We start from the raw sequence: 24,358 nt of genomic DNA on the forward strand, positions 1-24,358 counted from the left end.
CTTATAAAATTTCGTAATTACGAGGTCCCTGATATCGATTAATAAATTGTCCTTGCAAAAATTGTATTTGACCGTTATCATGTTATCAACTACTTTTTACCTAACTAAATTATCTCTGTTCATTTATGGAAAATCGGAGGTCGGAGTTTTAGGTGAAAACCCCTGTAAAGACGTCGAAATGGCACAAAAGAAAAAAGTCAAGCACAGAAGATTAAATTGAGAAGTATTGTTGAATTAAAAACTAGTGGCTAGAAATCAAATTACAATTGACTTTTGACATGGCATGACACTCAGTTTTAATAATCCGTCCTTCGTTTTCATAAAGAAGATCAATAAACTGACTTTAGCTCAAAAATCGAATACGCAAACACAGTAGTTTTTCACATTTAAGAAAAAAAATCAACAAAATTAAAACTCTTACCTGCAATTCTACTAACTGTCGGATTTGTATCACCTTCCATTGCTTTGAACAACAATTTTTCCCAGTCCAATAACTTTATTTTTCGATTTCCGGTCTTATTAATATCTGTTTTTTTCTTTAGTCTTTTCATGTTATTAACTTTCTTCATTAACTTGTTGATTTCGATTTTCTTTCCAAAAAAAGCTTCATATTTAGCTGTAATTCTTTCGACAGCTAGGTCTTTCTTTTTCTTTGCGCTTGGAATTTGTGATTTCATCAAAATTTCAGGGTATAAGGCTATCTCCTTTGCAATAAAATTCAATTTACTAATATTACTCTGTGGTTCAACTTCCTCTATACTAGAAGTCATTTTGCTTTTTTTTACTACTTGAGTAACAAGAAATATAGATGAAACCACAGACACAAAGGAACCAGCTTATTAGTCTGAGCCAAACGTAATCACATGAAATTAAACAAGTCTCGACCTGAGGTTTTCGCCACCTTTTGCTCATTATTATGATGCATTTGCTCGTGAGTAAAAGGTTATCGTTATTCATATGTAAAGAAGTAAATCCTTATGCTTCTACCTTTTGCTCAGAGCATTACCTTTTGCTTCTACCTTTTGCTTATAAGCAAAAGCTCTACTTTTATTCGTACGGGCCAATTCCACAACAGCTGCGAGGTTAGACTAACCTTAGATTAAGACACTGAGATAACTTTTAAGTTTTGTTTTAAATATGGATAAGTTTGAAAGGTGAATTATTAATACGCAGCGAAACCGAAAGATGACCGTTACCATAAAAGTATATTTTAAAACGTAATTTGTGAAATACCTATATAAAAGTAAATATTTTATTGCCAAAGCAAACAAAAAATACAACTTTTCTTAGCCGTCCATCAAGCAATAAAAAAGAGTAAACCGAAAATCCCCAGCTGTGCTGAAAACAAAATATCCCTTTTAAAAGTGCGAGAGTTACATCCGAGAAAGTTCTACGGAGCAAATTGTAGAGGAATTATTAAAAGCCGTTTCTAGACAAGGGTTTTTGATGCTTTTAAAGGTGAACTGATGTTACCCCCCGGGGGAGTTTTAATTTAAGAAAGAGAAAAGACGTAAGATTGGAATCTTTTTGTGACCTGAATAGCGGATCCGAAAGCAGAGCAACTGTCAGTCAGGAAAAAAAGAACGGAAACAACGCGGAAAGACAATGGAAAGTTATTTAATGGGACGCCAGGACGTTATTAATGATAATGGCACACTTTTGTTAATTTTAAAAGACCCTGATTAATTACTTGTTACGCAGTTTATAAATGTATTTATTTTCCTCTAGTTAATTTTGATACGCAAACATTTCTTTGTATATTTACAAATTTTTCATATTCTTGTTACGTTTCAAGGACATCAATGGGACACAGCTGTATCGTGGGTTGCCTATAGAGTTAACGTGGCAACCTTGTTAAACCTCCTCATTTCTGTCACTTGTCAAAGTGACATTGACATTTTCGGATTCGCTGGCTGTGATGTAAACAAAACCATGAATTAATTAATGGACATTCCGGAATATTTAAAAATAAATAATAAAATTAGTAAAAAATAATGGACGTGACCACTTTATTTAAGGCCTGCGTGAATACGGTGAAAACTAAAAACCGGAACATGGGCCTAGTCGAACAAAAAAGTCAACTTTTAAAGGCAAGAAACCGCGATCCTCATCTTGTTAAACCCAAAGAGATCCTGAAGCATATTAGTGAATTAGAGCAATTCTTGCTTAAAAACAAAGCCGCTTATCTAAATGTAATAAATTATTTATCAACCAATAAAACCATGAACGAATTAGACAGGGAACAAGTCGATCATATAGCAGAAAGTATAGTGTCAAGCTGTTCGACCCTCATCAGCGAGTACAAGCAAGAAATCAACACTTTAAGTATAAAATCAAGACAGTTACAGGAACATTATGAGAACGTATTACATTCGCTACAAACTCACCTCAAAGATGTTTCCAAAATCTATACCGAGGCAAAGGCGGTGAGGGTCAAAAGGGTGATAGATACACACAAACTTTCAAAACTGGAAACACAGCCCAAACCGCAAGATGAGGGTATGCAAAAAGGAATTTCAAAAGATGGCTCAGGGGATTTTGAACTTAGGAGTCCTTCCCAATGCCCACTGCCAGAAAAGTATGAAAATGAGTTAAGTGCAGAAGATATGCAGATGTTTGAAGAAGAAAATGAGCTGCTTTATAATGAGTTAAATAGTATTTCTGATGAGGTGAGTGACTTATTTTTTTTAGTTTAAAATAAAAATTTTAAAGTCAATAAAATTAAATCTCTTCAAATTGTGTACAACAAATTGTTTGCAACTATTTCTATATTATTTGTGTTAAGTCTCTCCCTTTTATATTTTTTGAAGCCAAATTAATCTAAAAGTCTTTGTTTAATGTTTTTGTTGGTCATTGGTATACTTAAAAGAATATTTGTAATGTTGCTGTATCTGATTAACATATTACTGTTTGTTTAACTAGATTTTATGAAGATAGTTACAAATAGTGGACACAAAATATATATAGTTCTAATATTTGTTATTTCTGCATTATACAGTCTGCTTTTTACAGAGTCAAGTATAATCTCAGTTTTTACAGAATAACTCTTACTATGTCCTTTTATATTGCAGACACCAGCCCATACTATTATTCCATAGGAGAGTAATGGTTGTACTGGGGTTTTAAAGATAGTATCTGATGAGTTGGATTATTTATATAAGTGTTGCCCGTTTACCTTATATAGCACAAATTATTAATTATTGGTTAATAAATTCAATTTTTCCAAATCGATGGAAATGTCCTCTCTGTCCAAGTGTAGTGACTCAAAAAATATAAGGATCTAAGAGCAGTTAGTGTTGTTTTCAAAACCTTGCTTGGCAAAAGAAAAAATTATTCATCTATAAATGACTAAACATGTTCAACATATTAAAATCTTACCAGACATTCAATAGGTTCATGACTTTGGTACATATAACAGATGATATTCTGAGAGCCATCAATATAGGAACAATTACTTTTCAACACTTTTAGATTATACCAAAGCCTTGTAATACTATAGATCATAATTTATTAATGACAAGTTGATCTTATGTGGGATTTAAGAGTTGGTATTCAATTTTTTTTAACATTATTTGACAAGAAGAAGTCAGGGTGTCAGGATTCATGAGTTCAGTATAGTACGCGATAAATACATCAAACATATTAATGAATAAAAGCATGTAAAGTTCACTACTACACTACCATTTTAATTGTTTTGCTCACAAGTCACTTTAATTTATTGATACAGATTTAGAAAACTTCTGAACTACATAGGTATTTCATAAGAGTATTCTCTTTATCTATATCTAAGCAAGTATTGATGTTAAAACTTTATAGTAAACATGATGTTCAAATTATAAAAATCAAATAAACATTAAGGTGGGTGACATATCTTTAGAAATAAAGGAAAATGTAAAAAATTTAGTCTTAAAAAATTTGACAGTGAATTGTGATTTGACCAGCACATATCTCATTCAACCCAGAAAGCCTATCTTAGACTTAAAAGTGTTAAACATTGGTGCAAACATGAAACATTTTTTTTATATATTTCTCGTTTTATCAGTATTTGACTATGAAGATGAGTTCAAACAAAGAAAAGAACAAATTCAAAAAATCGTATATAAACAATGCAAAACACCTGTTTGAAGTATATCTATGGAATCCGTAAATATGAAAGAATTTATTTATTTATTTATTTACGGAATCCATTTACAAAAGTGTTACATAGCATACCCATACAGACATATTTTATATTCAGATACAAAACTATCTATAAATCAATGAAAGGTGTAGATGTGAGTTAATTAATTAAAGCCCCTATGAAATAATATTCTTTAACTGCCCCCTAAAAGATGTAATCCTAGAGTCAAAAAAGCTTATCTGTCCTGACAGACCATTAGCACTTCGAGCCATTCGTGTAATTGGCTCATTAATGCCATAATTGGTATGGTGGAATGGGACTGAAAATATTTCTGATTGTCTATTCAATCTGGAAGGCATCCTAAGTTTATAAAGAGACAATAACTCGGGAAATCTATAGTAGCATTTAAAACCTTATGCATAAAACATAAGTCGAGTAATGTTCTTTGTGACTCTAATGTGGGTAAGTTCAGGTTATCCCTGACCCACTGATAGTAATACTCTTGTCTCCTGTCACCACATCTAAAAGCCGCCACCCTTAAAAATTTATTTTGAGTTTTTTCAATCTGCTCAATGTAGCAGTTATATGATGGGGACCACACAATTGAGCCATACTCCAAGATGGGCCTAACAAGAGAGCAATAAAGTAATCTAAAAGTAAACAAAGACAATACAGTTGTAGACCGTTGGATAAAACCCAGCATTTTCATGGCCCTACCAGTCACCTGATTGATGTGACTTTTAAAAGACAACCTGGAGTCAATAAATATTCCTAAGTCAGAAACCTCTGTTTTGACACCAATTGCTACATTATTTATTTTATAAAGAAAAGCAATAGGGTGTCTTTGCTTATAAAAAATAATCTTATGGCACTTATTGATATTGTAGGGACATTCTATTCAAGTGGCACCAATCAAAGAACAAATTGAGGTCTTTTTGCAGGAGCACAGCATCAGAAAGGGATGTGATAAGCCTATATAGCTTCACATCATCAGCAAACATTAGCACACGACAAGTTTCCAAACTAAATCAATCAAAAAAAAAGCAAAACAAAACAGGTCCCAAGTGAGAGCCCTGTGGCACCCCAGATGGCACCAAAATTTCAGAGGAACATGTGCCTCCAAGATTAACAATCTGGGTTCTACCTCTGATGAATCCCGAGATCCACTGAAGAAGAGGCCCCACAATACCTAAAGCCCTAAGCTTCTGCAAGAGTACTCCATGGTTAACCCGATCAAAAGCTTTGGAAAAATCTGTATATATTGAGTCAACCTGAAGTCCCTTCACCAAGCAGCGGTAGAGGTAGTTGACATACAGCACCAAATTAGCATCAGTAGATCTGATTTTTATAAATCCAAATTGCTCAGGATTAAATAAAGATTTAAAACTCCAGGCAATCCTATGACTGACCAGGCAGTCAAGCAGCTTTGGCAACTCAAATTGGTTACACACAGCCCAATAATTGGAAATTTCATTTCTACTACTAGATTTAAAAATGGGTTTTAGAAAACTTCTCTTCCAGAGAGTAGGATGAGAACCAGTACCTAGAGATTTGTTAAAAATGAACAGTATTGGTTTCATAAGAACACAAACACATTTCTTTAGGAAGAATGCCGGAATCCCATCTGGTCCAGCGCAGAGCTTATTCTTAGAGGAAGTAATAACCTCATAAACATCCTGCGTTGACAGAGTTAAAGTGCTCAGACAAATTGATTTATCAAAATCAAAAGATGGTATGTCATTGACTTGCTCATCCGAATAGACGGATGAAAAGTATTCTGCAAACATATCCGCAGTATCCGAGATATTCATACTAATCCTGTTATTGTATATTGTATGTCTTTCTGGAGGGAAGACTAAAACCAGTTCTTTTATTTTGAATATATGACCAGAAGTACCTTGGATTGCCAGTGAGATTCATTTCCATCTTATTAATGTATTGTTAATAGCACAACTCTCTTAAGTACTCACATTGTTGTCTCAACAATACAAATTCATCATAATCCTGCTGTTGACCACTAATTTTAAACTTTTTGTGAATTTGTTTCTTTCTTATGATCAAACTGCGAAGCTCTGAAGAAAACCAAGATGGAATTGAAGAACTTTTGTATCTCTTTAGAGGAATAAACCTTTCCAGAGTAGATCACAGTTTTTGAGGAGTAGATCACATTATAGAAAATTGAAACTATGACATCAATAGATGTCTCTCCCAAAAACAATTGATTCCAGTCTATCCCAGCAAGACAATCGTTAATTGCTATGTAATCTCCCTTACCAAAATCATAAAAATATTCCTCATATATCATATCATCAGAATTTTCTGCACAACAAAGGTCAAAACTAATTGCTGTATGGTGTAAGCTATTCTCAAAAATCTTGTCTATTGCATGTTCAACACTAATTAAACCTGAGCTACTCAATACGAGATCCAAGGCAACCCCGTTGGTATTTCAAACCCCATTTACCTGAAAAAAGTTATAGAAGCTAAAGCAGTTGGCCAGAGAAAGCACAGACTCTCTGTCATTCTCCAGACAACCACCAACCACCAAACCAAGATCATCATTCTCCCATCTAGCATGTGGTAAATTGTAATCACCTGCGAAGACAAACAAACTACTTGAATATCTACTATATACATATTCAACGGATTCACAATGGCTTAAATAGGCTTGAAGTGGAGATGGAGATGGTATATAAATGCAACCAACAACAAAGCTTTGATTGTCTATTGTAAAAGTCAAATAGATCTGATAAATATCCACATCAACAAGTGGGATACCAATTCTATGTGTACATACAACTCTTTTTAGCCGCAATCAATATATAGAATTTCTTATAAATTAGCTTCAAATGAGAACTAGGCATAATGTGCACTGTGCATCTTTTTATAATAGATTATGATAAGACACATATATATCTTTACAATAAAATTATTTATAGATCCCATGTATATAATAAAAATATTAGATTTGAAGGATTGATAACACCTCCTCTACATCGAACATCTTTTGTTTGAAAGTTTTGGAGCCATGAATCATAAAACATAAATTCTGATTATAATTTCCAGCGGGAGAGTTGAATTAAAAAAAAGTAAATACAAAATATCATTATAATAAAACTTTAATTTAAATATGTCCGCTTCTATTCTGTTTTTTTGTAATGTTTCATTAAATTGTAAAACTATATATGCTTTCATTATATTCATAAATTTTTTTCACATATAACTTGTATAAAGTTCAATTAGTTATATGGAAAAAGTCTTTAGTATAATTAGGGTACACCTTAGAACATTGAATGTGTATGTTCTAAGGAGTACACTCTGCATCTCTAAAATTAAGTAGAATAGGGTAGATATACCTATGTGTACAGGTAATCTAAAGCAATAAAGCCTAAATAAAATCCTTGCTATCAATGGGCAGGATAACTAATGTAATTGTTTGTATTATATGCGATTTTAAAAAGGGGTCAAAAAGCAGATATTGCAATACAATTCACTTTATGAATTCTTTCATCTGTAACCGTAACTTTTCTGTGAGAATAATTACTGATGTCAGACAAAATTTTAGGTACCGTCACTCTGCCAAACCTATGTGCAAACTTTTATCTTTATATGTTAAAAATACTTTTCTGTCATCCAAATTATAGTATTAGCATCTTTAGGTATTAGCAATAGTGGGATAATCAGCGATACACCCTTGATCGAAGGTAGGTCTTCGGTTACGCCTCAACTAGACCAATCTATAGACACCCTTGCTATTGGATCTTCTTTTTTAATAAAAACTCCCACCATAATCAAGTTGCCCTAGCATTTCTAGTGTGTTAATTCTTGTTGAACACTGGTTGAGGTCTGACGATCCTATTGATATCCCTGGTTATGTACTAATTTCCAAATTTTCATGCAAGCAATATACACATGGTGGTACTCTTATTATGTTAGAGAAAGCTTTTTTAACTAAATTTGTGTTTATTACTATTGACAGATTTGATCATCTATTGATTGAAAAGGTGTGCGAGTTTTCTATTGTATTTAGCAGTAAGTTAAATTTGTATATTTTAGGATTGTATCGATCTCCATCTGGTAATTTAGATTTGTTTTTAGAAAACTTGGAGATCCTCTTAAGTGAAATTTCGGTTAATGCGATGTTGATTCTGACTGGCGATCTTAATGTAAATTTTTTAGACAAATCTAATGGATCAAATCGCATGCTTTTTAATCTGTTAAACTCATTTAATTTTAAGATGCACGTGGATCAGCCAACCCGGATTTTAGCATTTTCTTTTAGATTATTTCTGTACGAATTTTAACCAACACCAAAAAAAAATCAATGTACAACAATCAATGGCGGTTTGTCTGACCATGAAGCAATAGTGGGATTAGTAAAGCTTAATAGTGCAGCTAATTAGAATAAGTTTGGACGCGATAGACTTTATACTAGAGCTAATTTCCGCAAATTCTCTTTGCTGTGCAATATGTCAAGTTGGAATAATGTATTGACTACTGTTAACCCACTGCATAGCTTTCATCAAATAGTATTAAACAATTTTAACACTGCTTTTCCTGTTGTCAATATTAAGAAACGAAATAGAAAACCTTGGTATACTAAGGATTTACGAGTATCTGGAAATATATGCTCTCCCTTTTTTACATTAGGAAATACGCTATGAACAATGAAACATTTTTAAATTATTATAACAGATACCGCAAGATTTACAGAAACTCAATCAGAATGGCTAAGTGGACCTACTTTCAAAGGAGGATAAATAATTTCTCCAACAGAGCAAAAGAGTCTTGGAAGATTTTAAATGAGCTAAGGGGCAAAAATAATGTCTTGGTTATTCCAAATACCTTAGATTCCAATGTCCTCAATTCCTTCTACTGTGATATTGCTAGTAACCTTGCAGCCAATCTCTCACAAAAAATAGATCCCAGGAGTTATCTCAGCAATGTGGTAGTAGCCGAATCTTTCTTTTTTGCCCCCACAATTGTAGAAGAGCTCAAACAGTTAATGGTTAATATTAAGAATAAGAGTTCATCAGGTTGGGATGGGCTTTCTCTTAAAATATTTTCTGTTTTACCTCTTGTTGCTTTGCAAGTCTTGGCCGAGTCAATTAACTTTTCATTTATGTCTGGAGTTTTCCCAGAGTGCTTTAAAAGCTCTTTACAAGGGTGGCGATCGCGACTGTCCTTCTAACTTCAGACCTATAGCGTTATTGCCTGCTTTAGCCAAGATAGTGGAACGGCTCGTTAAGGTGAGGATGGTTTCATTTTTAAATAGGTTTGGCCTATTGAGTCTTCAGCAGTTTGGCTTTCGTGAGTCTGTGAGCACAAATGATGCTATCTTTAGCTTTCTAGAGCACCTGTACAACCGACTGAATGTTGGTGAAGTTGCAGCAGCGGTATTCTGTGACTTGTCCAAGGCATTTGACCGTGTGAGTCATAGAGTGCTGCTGGTGAAACTGGAGCTCTATGGTTTCAGAGGAACTGCCCTTGAGTGGTTTCGTTCCTACTTATCAAATCGTGTCCAGGCTGTCAAATTTAATGGTGGTATCTCTAAGGAACTTAATATAAATGTGGGTGTTCCGCAAGGATCAGTACTTGGTCCTTTACTTTTTCTCATTTATGTGAACGATCTGCCACAACTGCAGGTAACTGGCAAATTTACATTGTTTGCCGATGATACCACCATCCTCTGGCACGACTCTGATGTTTCTCAAATGGAGGCCAATATACGTGCAGATTTGTTAAAAATAAAAGACTGGTGTGATGCAAATTTTTTGACATTTAATGTTTCCAAAACAAATATCCTTATAATACAAATGATATATGTTTAAATAATGAAGCCATCACCATGCCATCGTTCAGTAAGTTTTTGGGTCTTTCCATAGACAAGTTCCTTAAATTTGAAGACCATATTGTGAATGTATGTAGAAAAGTCTCATCAGGCTGCTACGCCCTAAGGGTTATTGCCACCAGTCTTAGTTTCTCCATCGCCAGATCTGCATACTTCGCGATTATCGAGTCGCACCTTCGATATGGAATTTGCTTTTGGGGTTCATGTTCAAATTCACTTTTTAGTTCAGTGTTTGTACTCCAGAAAAGGGCCATTAGATATCTATGTGGGGCCAAGCCTCGTGACTCATGTCGCCCGCTTTTTGTATATCATAATATTTTAACCCTGTGTATTGTATTTTTATTTTAGAAACAGTTTGCTTATTTTTTAGAAAATATAAACTCCTCTTAGGAAGCCACTATAATACGTGAAAAAATTATTTGTTGAGGCTACCCATTCCTCATTTTAAACTTGTCCGTAGCTCTATAATAAGAAATAAGACCACTTAAGACTGAAAAAAGCCTGCGTACAAGGACGAAAATATTTCTTGCTAGTAAAGCGTACTATAGTTTAGGTGAATTTTTTAATGATTAGCATTTAAGTATTTTTCAAAGTTTTATATAATTTTATTTTAAATTAGTTTCTCGTTTTTATTCCTTTAATGTACAGTCTATTGGCTTTGTCTATAACTTCTATGTTTATATTGACAATAAAGCATTTTTAAGTTTGAATTATGCTTAGGATTACAGTTTGAGAAAGATTCTATAAATAATGGTATATACACATTGGCTCTGCTGATCAAATATTGGGACAAAAAAAGTCTATAGAATATTTAATAATATTTTACGGAAATTAGCACTATAAAATTTTAAGCAATAGATACTATTAATATATAGTAAGGACTAAACGAAATTATAAAGAAAATAATAATCATAAATCTAAACTACTTCTCAGGGACCAGAGAGAAGGTTTTGTTTCATATAGTTTTTAAAACACCATGCAGATCCAGTAAAATCATGTATTTTAAATCTGTTTATGGTTGATGAGATCAAATATAAATAGAACTTCTTAAAAAGTTGTTTTTTATGATTTGACACTGTTAAAATGTAGGTATTGTCGTCGAATATTTAGATTATGAACATCCGTCCGAAATCTAATCTTATTATACAAGTAGGACGGACTTTTAAATTTTATTGTTTTATAAATAAAAAAAAACATAGATTATAATGATGAGTATTTGGATTGACTCGCAAAACATGCAGGTTTACATCTGACTCAACATTAATTTTTAGGTAAAACAAATGGAAAGCAAAGTGGTTCACATATCCGAACTGCAAGAATTATTTACGGAAAAAGTTCTGCAACAGGAAAAAGAAATCGAAAGAATCGCCGAGACTGTGGTGGGAGCCACAGAAAACGTGCGAGACGCCAACGACCAGATTAGACAGGCCATACAACGTAATGCCGGCTTAAGGGTGTGGATTCTCTTCTTCCTTTTGGTTATGTCCTTTAGTCTTTTATTTCTAGATTGGTATAATGATTAATTAAATGCTCCTTACGATGTCAAACTGGCTTGTTGATTTATATCATTGACAGCTAGGTAATAATAAATATAACTGGCTTGACGAGTCCATGACTGGAATTATCAGTTTTATTTCAACATTCCTTGTACCAGTGAATTATTATTTATTCTTATCTGTTTTTATATGGTTATGGTTAATTGAAAAACATAAAATTGAAAGCATTACTTTATTTATTAGTATTAAATTATAATATGTATATATGCCTTGTTAAATATTTTATAAATAAAATTATTATTACAGAAACCATTTGGATTATAGTTTTCTACTTTAATGACCATTTGAAGGCGTGTCACAAGTAGTAAATTGGCATTCAAAGGGTCATTAATAAGCCTTACTTTATTAGAACATTCACACTTAATAATAAAATAAAATAACTCTTCAAATACACCTCAGACCATAATTTGTAAATGAACGAGATGACAATGTGTTTTCTTTTTTAATTAAATGCACTTATATATTATATTCTTACAAATAATAAAGGTAATATAAAATTATTTACATTATTTAAAGAAAACAATTTTAAGTTTAAAAAAATTGTTTTCTTTATTTGAATATACAGGGTCAACTATTATTAATTCAATTTATTTGTTCAGGAAGAAACCCTATATACAGTATGTCTCCAATTGAAAGCACCAAAACAATACTGAGACACGCTGCGTTACAATATATTTTAGTGTGGCTTTTAAAGGAATTATTGATTGTGCTAGTTTTTGGACTTATTACGCAATTATTTCCACTTAATAATAATGATATTAACGTCATTTGATAGAAAAAACACCAATTTAGTATAAAAAGGTTGCTGCCCCCGTAGCTTTAGGAGCTAGCAACAATGCCTTTACCTCCCATCTAGCTGTAATTTTTTTTTTAATTTCAAATGCGCCTTACAAAATAACGCACTTTTTACGCTTAACCGGCTCGGGCGGCTCCAAAGCGGCCAAAATCGCCTCGTCGAAGACGTTTTTAAGGCCTTTCTGTGTTAGTGCGGAACACTCGACGTATTTTACAGCTTTCAGTTCCTTGGCTAACTTTTCCCCCTGCTCAATGGAGATGGGCTTTTGCTTGTTTTTGGCCAATTTTTCAATGGTTGCACCGTCGTCACGTAGATCCACTTGGGTCCCCACTAACAGGAACGGCGTCTTCTGACAGTGATGTGTTATCTCTGGTACCCACTATGTAAGGAAAAAGAGAATATTTATAGCTTTTTTATGCTGCTAAGAGCTGAAATAACTAATTATTTCTATACAAACATTTACAATTGGACGTAGTTATGCATAACGCGGCCAAGCGCCAAAACAATTGTGGGAAAACACCATTAAGTTTAGAATGACCTTAAATATCGATAAATTAGAATACAGATCTAATTTTTACAAGCTATATCCAAGGCACTATTTCAAGTTATACGATGTAAGCTTTTAGCAAAAAATAATAAATTTTAGAAGTTATGATAAAAAATGTTGCCTAGTCTGCTTTTTACTTTACTATGCAAAGCCATGTATTATCTTTTTAAACTGTATATTTCGACTAACAGCCTTTCATTAAGGTAGTTTATGAACATCTGAAAATTTTCTTAGGAAGACCTTAGAACATTGAAAGGCTAGAATTAGCATTGCCATGAAACTATGGGCAGTTTGTTTGCAACATCTCTGATGCAATGATGTCAAATGCTTGTGTAGAAATGCCTTGTACTTATTGTAAATAGCTTGTTCTTATTTTGTTCTTCCAAGATTTGCCGTATTTTTCAAAATTTCTAGTTTGTTATAGCAGGTATTACAGGTGTCTTTCTTTAATAGTTTTCTTTTTAGATTTAACTTACTCAAAAAAATTCCTTTATATTTTGAAATTGGGACTGGGGTCTCAGCTATCTTTCCACTTATATTGAACACTCGGTATCTCCCAATAGTAAACGTCAACTTCTAAGTAATTTTTTTGATTCAATAACGTGGTAAATAACAATCTTCGCTGTTTGGATTTAATCTTTGCAAGTTTTAATATCTCTGTACTTAACAGCGGTGCATCTCTTGTCCCGGAGGATCCCTACCATCCTTCTCTGTCATTTGAATTCCATGCAGGCCTTATCTCTCTCAATAACCTAACCCTTAATAAAGCTGAAATAAAGGAATTTAATTTTAGAAAGGCTAACTTTCCGCTTTTGTATCAGCTGCTGCTAGATACTGATTGGTCGCCTGTCATGGTGCAGCAGGACGTCAACTCTGCATGTGATGTTTTTTATGATATGCTGAACAACACTTTCGCTAGAGCGGTACCCTTCAAGGTAAAACGTAAAAGACGTTTCCCTCCCTGGTTTTCGGGGGACATAATTCGTAATATATATAAAAAGGAAAGAGCATTTCGTGATTTTAAGATTTCCAAGTCTAACCATCATCTAGAGATATTTAGATCTCTGTGCAGACAATTAAAGCTCTAACTGCACAAGCCTACAAAATGTACATCCATAGTATTGAGAACAAAATAACCTCCGATCCGAGTGAATTTTGGTCTTTTATTCGAAGCAAACGTAATAAACGCGCTCACGGCTACCGACATTATAATGGCGAGCAAGTGTCTCAAAAACAAAATGACCTCTGGCCCAGATCTAATTTCTAGTTTTTAGCTAAGGACTGCTCTGTTGCACTTACAGTTGGAGCAGAGGGTCTGCTCCACATTTTTAATCTGATCCTTAACACAGGTATTTTTCCCAATATCTGGAAGCAAGCCAAAGTTTGCCCTATATTTAAAAAGGGCGATGCTGGAACAATAGAGAATTACCGCCCTATATCCATTCTGTGCAATTTCTCAAAGTTATTCGAGTTGGCTCTTTATAAATTAATTTTTCCCAAGGTTAAGTCCATGCTGGCCAACGATCAACATGGCTTTGTTTCTGGCCGCTCATGTACTACAAACCTAGCATTCTTCTCTCAGTTTGTGTGCGAAGCACTTAATGATAGAGGTCAAATCAATGTTATATACACAGACTTTCAAAAGGCTTTTGACCAGATTGACCACTTCATCCTATTAAATAAACTTGAACGCCAGTTTGGATTCTCCGATCGCTTGATAAAGCTAAACTCCTATTTAGTTGACCGCTCTCAGTTTGTAGTGGACGAAGGCTTTAGATCTGCTTGTTTTTCACCCACCTCTGGAGTTCCTCAGGGCTCTAACTTGGGCCCCCTTCTCTTTAACGTTTTCGCTAATGACTTGATCTCCACCCACAATTGCTCTTGGTTAGCATATGCTGATGACCTAAAGCTTTTCCATAGGATTGACTCTATAGCAGATTGTGGTCAACTGCAAGAGAACATCAATACTGTACACCATTGGTGCACTTTGAACCGGCTTAACCTTAATGTTTCTAAGTGTAATGTGGCCAGCTACTTTCGAATCAAAAGTCCAGTTGTCTTTAATTACTCAGTTAATCGAGAATCTCTGGCAAGGTCTAGCTGTTTTAAGGATCTTGGAGTCACCTTTGAACAAAAATTTTCTTTTATCCCTCACATCGAAGATACTGTTTCTAGAGCTACTCACATGCTGGGCTTTATTATTAGAAATTGCAAACTTTTTTCGAACACTGCCAAAACTCTCTACTATGCATTTGTTAGATCCAGGCTGGACTACAGCTCCCTCATTTCGCCTCCCATTTACAACCAGCACATTCACCTATTAGAATCAGTCCAACGGCGATTCCTTAAATGTTTGGCATTTAAGGATGATGGAGTCTATCCTCCAAGGGGTTTTGACCATAACCTGCTGCTCTCTAGATATACTGAACGGTCACTTGCGAAGAGGAGAGAAATGCATTCGGTGAAATTCTTGTTTAATTTACTTAACCATAAAATTGACTGCCCATCCCTTTTGCAAAGGATTTGCTTTCATATACCACGCCCAGGATCTAGACAGTGTCCAGCTAAGTGTAAGACACAGCCAGGTCCAACATTCTGTACCAGAGTCCTATTCACTTTATGTGTCAAAACTTTAACACTATTGCTGATTCCTGTGACATTCACCATGACAATATGGCACTTATTTTGAGTCACCTGCGTATGGTCGGTGGGGGAGGCTAGGTTATTTAGTTTTTAGTTATTTAGTTTGAATACATTTATTTACTAATTTTTTTCTGCTCTTCTGATTTAAATTAATTCTTGATTCTTATCCTAATTTAGTCTTATCCCTAGTGTTGATTTTTTATTATTTATTTTCTCAAACTCACTACTTTTTTTTATTATATTTTTTTTATTATATAGCAATTCTTTTATAGTTTAGTTGCATGAATCTAATACAGTTCATGCATTTGTACTTATACATTTATATATTTAATTGATTCTCCTGTAACTGGGTATATGTAACCTGTTGGAAATAAAGCTTATTATTATTATACGGGTTATGCATAACACTTAATGTAGTATCCGAATGTAGATACATGCAACTTTTCTGTTCTCTTGCGTAATGTGACTTTTACTTTGGAAATTGTTCAATAAGTCAAATAACTTCTTGAAAGCTGTCTTTTGATACTTTGTTTTTACCGCCGCTAATAATTCCTCTTATATCTTTTACTCCCTCACCTCTTTTTTAAAATTTTATTCAAGTATGAACCATTTTCCAGACTTTTAAAAAACATCACATCTGTCAAGTTTTGCTCATTTTACTCGCAGATGCAATTACAGAACTTAGCTGCTATTTGCATTAATTCAATTTTTTAATTCAATTCAAATAGTTTATTGTCCAACAGGAAAATTCCCAATTACAAGACAATCGAAATAATTAAAATTAAAACCGTACAAGTTATAAGCACCTTAAATAAGTAGTACAAAAAAAATAATATAAGATCCAATACAGAGTGATAACAAAATTTAAAATTTAAAACAATAGCATAATTGTAAGAATATAAGACACACTAACCAAATGATAACAATCACAGAAAAATAATCAGGTATCATTCAAATTAAGAGAGGAACACATCCTTTTTTTAAAAACATATTCAGTGCTTCTAAAGATGTCGACATCTATAGCATTCATCTGATTATACCATGTACAAGCATGGCACAGTGGAGCTTTGCTGGACAGATTTGTTAAGTTAAGAGAGGGATAAAATATATGGTGCCTCCTTGTAATGGCAGGAGGAACAAATAGAGGTAGCCTCTCTAAGAGCTCAGAACAATCAATTTTATTATTGCAAAGTTTATATAAAAATATCTGATTAGAGAGAATAGTATTTTGCTTTAGTGACAAATAGTTGAATCTATTCAGCAGGTACTCCTGTTCCACACCTCTTACTGGATATACTCCATCCAACTTAACAGAAAGTAACTTTAAGAATCTGCGCTGTACATACTCCAGTCTGTTAGCATGAACATCATAGGTGGGGAACCACAACATAGTTACTAAACCAAGCGCCAGTATTTGGCCGCCAGATCGCACAATAACAAAAACTTGCTGGGTTCTGTCAAAAGGATAGTGGCAAAATTGTTACAAAAGATGGACATTGAAACAAAATGGATGTTTTTTAACAAAGTTTCAATTAAAGTCTAAAATAATGGCCAATAAATTTGTTCTTCTTTTTCCCCCCCCTTTTGGGAATATTAGTATGGTTTTCGTAATTCAGATTGTATTATTTTTCAAGGACTGTTTATTTATTAAATGCAATGTGTTGCCACAGAAACTGGTTGTTCTTTCTTGTTGCGTGTATGAATTACTGATCCTTTGCTGGGGGTGCCTAGTTAAAATATAAATAAAACTTATAATCGGAAGAATCTTAGTATTTAAGGATTAAGCAGACACAGCCAATGGAGAAACAAACTAGACTTCAACAGCAAATTTGTGTTTGGGTAAAGAGCCTGAAAGTATGGTGTAATGGCAAACCTAGAATAGCATCAATCAGAAAATTTCTCCTATTTAATGAAAGAAAAAGATCTATTGAGGTTTACTTATATATTTAAACAAGACATTATTGTTGCTCATTAGTGATTTAAATATCTTAATAGTATCTACTAAAGAAAATCCAGTCAGTTATAATATTTAGAAGTAACTTGTTGATGGATTTTAAGTCTCCAAATATGATTGGTCTCAAAATGTATAAAACCTTGCCACCAAATAAGAAAAAATTTACAAACCTTACTACATTTAAGGAAAATTCCTATTTGGTGGTGTCAACGAGAATTTATTCTATAGGGAAATTTGTGAAATAGTAAGGTTTTGTAAAGATTATTAATAAGTTAAGTTTTTCAGTTTTTAAGCCAAATGATGTACAATTAATATACCATTCTTAAATATTATTGATTGGAATAAATAAAATGAAAAATAAATAAATAGTTAGGACTTATAATACTCTACTAATTTATTAATCAGAAAAATTAAAATACTTCTTACCTTTTCTTTTACATTTTCAAATGATGATGGACTAACCACAGAAAAACACACAAGGAAAACATCTGTTTGGGGATAACTGAGTGGTCTCAAACGGTCATAATCTTCTTGTCCTGAAAATCACAATTCAAATCTGTTAGAAAAATTAATATTTTATCCATATTTTATTTGTTTTATCCATTATCCAATATTGTTTTCTCATTTATTTTGCCTGTTTAGATCACCAGGCACAGTCCTGTTTACAACATGTTCAAAACACACGTTGGCAATTTATTTTTAATTTAAAAAGGTTTGATCATGTCTCTCAGGGCATTTACAGTGAGGGACAAAAGTATTGGCACATATTGATTTTTATTAAAATTCATATCTGTCCTCTTAGTGTTTAAAAATAGGTGCCTTGTATGTGAGAATTTTGAAGCTGTTTTTTTGCATTCTTTAACAGAATATTTATATGAAGTGAAATATTTCTTTAGGTTTAGTGTTTATTTTAAGTGCATACATTGCAAATATGGGTCGCAAAGGCCAAGAAACGACGGAATCCGAGCGAAAAATAATTGTTCAGTCAGCGATTCAGCGATTGCCCAAATTTTGAAGAAAAGTTGATTTACTGTGCATAATGTCTTAAAAAGGTTTGAAACTGCAGAAAATTTCAAAAATAAGCCTTGATCTAGAGTTCCGCCAAAGTTAACGGAGAGGCAAGAAAGAAAAATTGTAAATAAAATTAAGCAAAATCCTCGAACTAGCGCTTCTGAAATTGCGGCTATATTGATAGAAGAAAATAGCATCAACGTGAGCTCAAAAACAGTACGAAGAGTTCTTCATATGGCTGGATAGTGCCAGAGTAGCTTGGAATAAACCATTTATTAATAGGGTTAACCAAAAAAAACGTCTTGAATTTGCGAATGCACACTTTCATCAAGATAATATATTTTGGGACAAAGTAATATTCTCTGATGAAAGTAAATTCAACATTTTTCATTCAGATGGGAAATTGACTGTGTGGAGGAAGCCCAATTGTGAACTAGATGCACAAAATCTGCATAAGACTGTGAAACATGGTGGTGGTAGTGTACCAGTGTGGGGCTGTATGTCATCGGGAGGGGTCGGAAATCTGGTTTTTATAGATGGTATTATGGACAAAAATGTATATTTAAATATTCTAAAAAAAAACTTAAGAGCTAGTGCAGAAAAAATTCATTTGGCAAATGATTATTACTTTCAACAGGACAAAGATCCGAAACATACAGCCTATATAGTCAAGCAGTGGATTGTGTTTAATGTCCCTCATACTTTAAATACACCTCCTCAATCTCCAGATGTCAACCTGATCAAAAATTTTTGAAGTGAGCTAGGAAAATGAATAAGGAAACACCATATTTCCAGTAAGGAAGAGCTTAAATGTGTTTTGCTGCAAGAATGGAATAGTTTTGAGTCTTCCTATGCGCAAAAGCTGTTCCATTCAATGAAAAGGAGGCTTACTCATATTATAAAAAGAAAAGGAGGTCCTACAAAATATTAGAACTGGGATTAAATTTTATTTTTATTTGGTGTGCCAATAGTTATGTCCATTTTAAATAGAATGCAATTTTTATTTTTTTGTTATGCTCTTGTTATGCTTAAGGAAATCTGTTTTATTTTTCATTATTATTATTGTACTAAATCTTTTATATGTTTTTAGTTAGATAGTTATTATTGGGTTACATAAATATAGTAAACATTAATAAATTACTTTATAAAATTATGGTGTGCCAATACTTTTGTCCCTCACTGTATAATGGATCATATTGCTGTATTTATTTAAGTTTTTTTTGTCCACATTTCTATAATACCTGAAGCTCCAAATATCTGTATAAAAAACTTTTACCTAGACATTGAGTACATGGTCGAAACTATTAGACTTAATACCCTCACTAAGCGGCACCATTCAACTGCTCTGTTTACCTGTTCTCTTACATACAATACTGTTCTTTTAATAGTCAAAATCATTTGTATACATTTAAAAGAAATTTAAAAAATTAAATAATTTATGGGTGTTGGTTGTTGTAATTATGGTGAACTATAATAATATATAAGTAGAGTTCCAATTATTATTTATTTCATTAATTAATCTATTTTTTTAAATAAAGGTTAAGAGTTTAAGAATAGCTTGTAACTAATCTTTACCTTTGTCAGCAAATAGGCATTATTGTAACATTTGCTGAATATTCTTTCATAGAAATTTTCTTATTATTGTTATTATACAATAACAGAATTACTTACCTGCTGTATCAAATAGGCCTAATGTATAAGGTTCACCACCAATCATAACAGTAACAGCATAGTTGTCAAACACTGTAGGGACATACTCGGAGGGAAACTTATTGGTTGTGTAGCTACAAATCAAATAGTGTCATTGTATTTAGTCTATTTTCAATATAAATAAATTTACCTGATAAGTAAACAGGTTTTACCAACTGCCCCATCTCCTACCACCACACATTTGATCGTTTGCATCTTGTCAGCCTATTTAGTACCTGTATGAATATATTTTATCATAATAATTAGGAATTTTGCTGATTGTTTGGTTTATCACTCACTAATTAATAATACAATAATTTGTGTGACTAATTAAACAAGAATTTCAATACAAATCTGAAATAGAAAAGGGCAATATTACACAGAAATATTGTTTACGGAACAAATAATAATTAAAACCACCTAATTGATAACATAAAGCAAAACCAAGGTGGGTTTCGAGTATTATCCTAACGCCATTTTTAAAAGAATTATTACCAGAATAGCACTTAGTTCCTAGATAACGCAGCACTTTACGAATAACCAAAGCAACTCTAACGGTAGTTTAGATTGTCCCGAATACTAATAAGACGCACTCACCTGGCTATAAAGTGAAAAACTCGGAATTCCACAATTTTTGGGCTTGGTTTCCCAATCCCCTTTTGATTTTTATTTTAATTTTTATTCAATGCACGAACCGAAGCACGCACGTCACATCACGAACATGACACCTGTCATCTTTCAGTTGTGCGCTGGCGATTTGTCACTGTCAACGTCAACAACTGTCAAAGGCGCAGAGTAAGGTTAAAGTAAGGAGACTAATCGGTATGCTAAACGTGTGTACCCAAAAATGACGAAAAACTAGTTTCAGAAAGTTGCCACATCGGTGTTATTGGTCAGAAGTAAACCTCAACCTCACTCACAGAATGGCTGAACCCACCTTTTGGTAATATTATTGTTATACAGGGTGACCACGGTAACTTTGGCAAAAATTGTAGGGTAGGTAGGGGCTCCATAGGCAAGTATTTTGAGCATAGGAACCCATGTCCGGAAAAGCCCCCATTCGGAGATGGGGCTGTTTAAAAATTGGATCCTTCGCGGCAGGTGGGTAGGCAATCCAATGTACACAAAAAGTTTTTTTTTTACTTTTTCTGAATACCATGTATTTTTTTTCTCAATGACAACGATACATTTTTGACGGAAACTTCCACCTGACTGACAGGAAAAAAAAACTTGTTTCTTGCACGTTTGTATGAGAAAAAGTAGACGATGAACCGGCTAACTTTCCGCGAGCTTGCTGATGTGCATCTAGTTTATGGAGCTACAAGCAGCAATGCATTGACGGCTCAGCGCTTGTAAGCGCGTGAGACGTGTGGAATATCTTTCACGACAACAATTTACACCCATTTAAATTGAAGAAAGTTCAACTCTTTCCTGACAATCCCCCTCGGCGTCTTCACTACTGCCAGTGGTTAAACCAACGCATTGGGGAAAATCCTGATTTCCTGCGGTATGTTTGTTCCACCGACGAAAAGGGCTTTTCTAGAGAAGGTATGTTCAACGCCCACAACAACCACTTCTGGTCGGAAGAGAACCCGCATGCTATGCATGTCCGAGGATATCAAAAGAAGTTTTTTGTTAATGTTTGGGCTGGCATTGTCGGCCACCACTTGCTTGGTCCATACGTTCTACCCGCCCGCTGAATGCAGAAAATTATTTGATATTTCTTCAAAGCCAGTTACAGGAATGTTTTGAAGATTTGCCCCTACAGATTATAACATGTGGTGGCAGCACGATGGTTGTCCTGCGCACTGGCCAAGGCCGATCCGGGACGCATATTTATATCTTTCACACGCTATTGCAAAGCGAGCGATGCCCGAACGCAGTTCTTATCTATCACATGTTTTGCAAACGCGCCTCCTTAACTAGCACATGCGATCGCCAAAAATGTTGTCTTTCCGATTAAATGCATTAATCGGCGGTCATTAAAAAATATAATATTTCGAATGCCTGCAATGTTCTTTCGGAACAACAAAAACACATTATCTATAAAATAGCGACTGGGAAATCAAACCAACCTAATTTGCTTAAACCCCTTCTACTAAAAAAACATGTAACTGATGTAGAACAGAGTGTACCTTCACCCATAAAAGAAAGCCGGAATGTAAAGCCCAGTAACGATTTTGTTTTTAATATTGGGCACCCAGGGGAACAAGATATTGAAAAAACTGAGGTCACAGGCGTTTCAGCCGAATGGAAAACATTTGTACACGAATTGGATCTTAACGTTCAACAAAATCTTTTAGATGATCCTAAGAACTTTGTAGGGGTGAAGGCATTCATGCAAAACTACAAAAAAAAATTAACAGTTCGTCGTCTCTTTTGAGTAGATTGCACACAGCCTTTAAACCCTGCTGTTCATCTTTAAATAGGAAAGTGGTACACACAACTAAAAAAGGTACCAAAATTTCTGTCCAACCCGCAAGTGTAGCAAGGAGAAAGGCCAAATTTACAGGAAGAAGACGATTTCAGTCTGGAAGAAAACCGAACAAATCAACCAATAACGAGAATCTAGCTCCTCATAGCCTTAAAAGTTGTGTCACGCAAAATCGAGCTCTAGGAGCTAGAAAAATAGCCAAATAATGTCAGGTTCTTATATTTGTATAATATACGAGTAGTCTGTAGGTTATTAAAAAAAAATGCGAACAATTTAAGAGGTAATTTTTTGTTCAAAGGAAAGGGTAGTTTGTTGTATAAATGTTGTGTCAAAAGTCAACGTAATTAAAAGTAACTAACCTTTATTAATCCGATATCTCCCTAATGTTTATACAACAAATTACCCTTTATTTGAACAAAGAATAACCCCCTTAAGTTTTTTGTACTTATTTTGAGACAACCTGTATAAGTTTTACCATTATTTTGCTGTTTGTATTCAGATGTTTCTAAATGTTTAAAAAGTTTTGTTGTTTTTTATTATTTCATTTGATAGTTTCATGTACTATTCATGTCAAATAAAACTTGAGAGATTATTGTCGTTATTATTTTGATCTATATAGTACTACAAGTGTACTTTTATACTGTGGTACTATACAGGGTGTAAATAAATAAGTACGAAAAAATTCAGGGTGTGACTCTTGGGTTAATTTTAAGAAAAAAACATATGTTATTCTTAAATATTTACCACCCTGTATCTCAAAAGTTAAGACTTTTAGGACATTCATATGCGTTCATCTAAAATTGTTTTCTTTAAATTTACCCAAGAATCACCCCCTGATTTTTTTCGCACTTATTTATTTACACCCTGTATAATAGGATACAAAAATTGAGTTTGGAATACCAAATTTCCAATAAAATGTCATCATTCATAATATTCATAAAAAAGGTGCCTCTTTTAATCTGGAGGTGAGAACACCTGGTTGCTGGCAAGGCTGCTGTCTACCTATATTAGAATCTTTCATGCAAGATTACTCGTTTTAAGTGCAAAATTCAAAAATATGATATTAATAAATCTTAAAGCATTTTTCTATATCTAGGGCATAACATCGCCACTTGTTTGTTTTTTTCTTGTTTTTGATTTTAACTTAAAAACCAGGCCCAAAAATAAAAGTAAAACGTGCTGTTATGCCCTTCATCAATTGGCAGTACTGGCAGTAAGACCACAACAGTTTTTATTTTCCTTGTTTACTATTTTCCTCGAAGAAATCCTGAATAAACAAGTTTTTTTTTCAAACTGTTGTCCTATACTGACCCCTGTGCGCAAGAACACAAAGCTAACGATAGACTGAATTATCAATCAATAATAAATATTGTGCACATACGATGCCATCGAGAGAGATACATATACCTGTGATTAGACTGAACGTCGAGTTGAAAAGTCACGTAGTGGAGAGCGCTTGTCTTGTTTTCGCTAGGAAATTAAAATACAGTTTATTTAGCGATTACAGGTGATAGTTATGAAGGCGCGTTTGACATAACATGTGATAGATAAGAAACTAAGTTCGGCTCTCGGGATGAGCGATAGCGTGTGATAGATATAAATATGCATCCGGGACTATTTAGATGAAATTTTCCCCAATCGTTGGATAGGATGTGGGGGTCCTATAGCGTGGCCACCAAGGTCTCCTGATCTTACGCCACCAGATTTCTTTCTGTGGGGCACCATGGAACAAATGGTGTATCAAACACCACTGGATT

The 24,358-nt window shown here is 33.8% G+C and overlaps 2 protein-coding genes across 6 annotated transcripts in view; one reads left to right on the forward strand and one right to left on the reverse strand.

The window, feature by feature from the left end:
* The first annotated feature begins 1,892 nt into the window (after positions 1-1,892).
* LOC126741018 (syntaxin-18-like) lies at positions 1,893-11,779 on the forward strand. 2 transcript variants are annotated; one of them, XM_050447286.1, is made up of 3 exons: positions 1,893-2,669; positions 11,243-11,425; positions 11,478-11,779. In XM_050447286.1, the coding sequence occupies exons 1-3, from the start codon at positions 1,995-1,997 to the stop codon at positions 11,496-11,498; spliced, it is 879 nt and encodes a 292-aa protein (XP_050303243.1). In that variant the 5' UTR covers positions 1,893-1,994; the 3' UTR covers positions 11,499-11,779. The 2 variants fall into 2 exon arrangements, with proteins under 2 accessions (XP_050303243.1, XP_050303234.1); XM_050447277.1 differs by having other exon boundaries at positions 1,894-2,669; positions 11,243-11,779.
* The window catches only part of LOC126741029 (cdc42 homolog), a 28,239-nt gene continuing 15,566 nt past the window's right edge, over positions 11,686-24,358 (reverse strand). Inside the window, exons 1-5 of one of the 4 annotated variants that reach the window (XM_050447298.1) lie at positions 20,765-20,923; positions 20,319-20,403; positions 20,150-20,262; positions 17,894-18,003; positions 11,686-12,702 (exon numbers count right to left, since the gene is read on the reverse strand). In XM_050447298.1, coding sequence (XP_050303255.1) covers positions 12,415-12,702; positions 17,894-18,003; positions 20,150-20,262; positions 20,319-20,383 — 576 coding nt within the window. In that variant the 5' untranslated portion in view covers positions 20,384-20,403; positions 20,765-20,923 and the 3' untranslated portion in view covers positions 11,686-12,414. Of the gene's footprint in view, positions 12,703-17,893; positions 18,004-20,149; positions 20,263-20,318; positions 20,404-20,466; positions 20,489-20,662; positions 20,737-20,764; positions 20,924-24,358 lie in introns of those variants that run through there. The other 3 variants (XM_050447314.1, XM_050447322.1, XM_050447306.1) reach the window with 3 other exon arrangements.

Source organism: Anthonomus grandis, chromosome 1 (assembly GCF_022605725.1).
Source record: "Anthonomus grandis grandis chromosome 1, icAntGran1.3, whole genome shotgun sequence".
NCBI lineage: Eukaryota > Metazoa > Arthropoda > Insecta > Coleoptera > Curculionidae > Anthonomus > Anthonomus grandis.

Excerpts from the sequence above, each read along its gene's own strand:
- LOC126741018 (XM_050447277.1), top strand. The coding sequence starts at position 1,995 with ATGGACGTGACCACTTTATTTAAGGCCTGCGTGAATACGGTGAAAACT. Across the intron at positions 2,670-11,242 it reads TAAATAGTATTTCTGATGAG|GTAAAACAAATGGAAAGCAA; the intron begins GTGAGTGACTTA and ends ATTAATTTTTAG.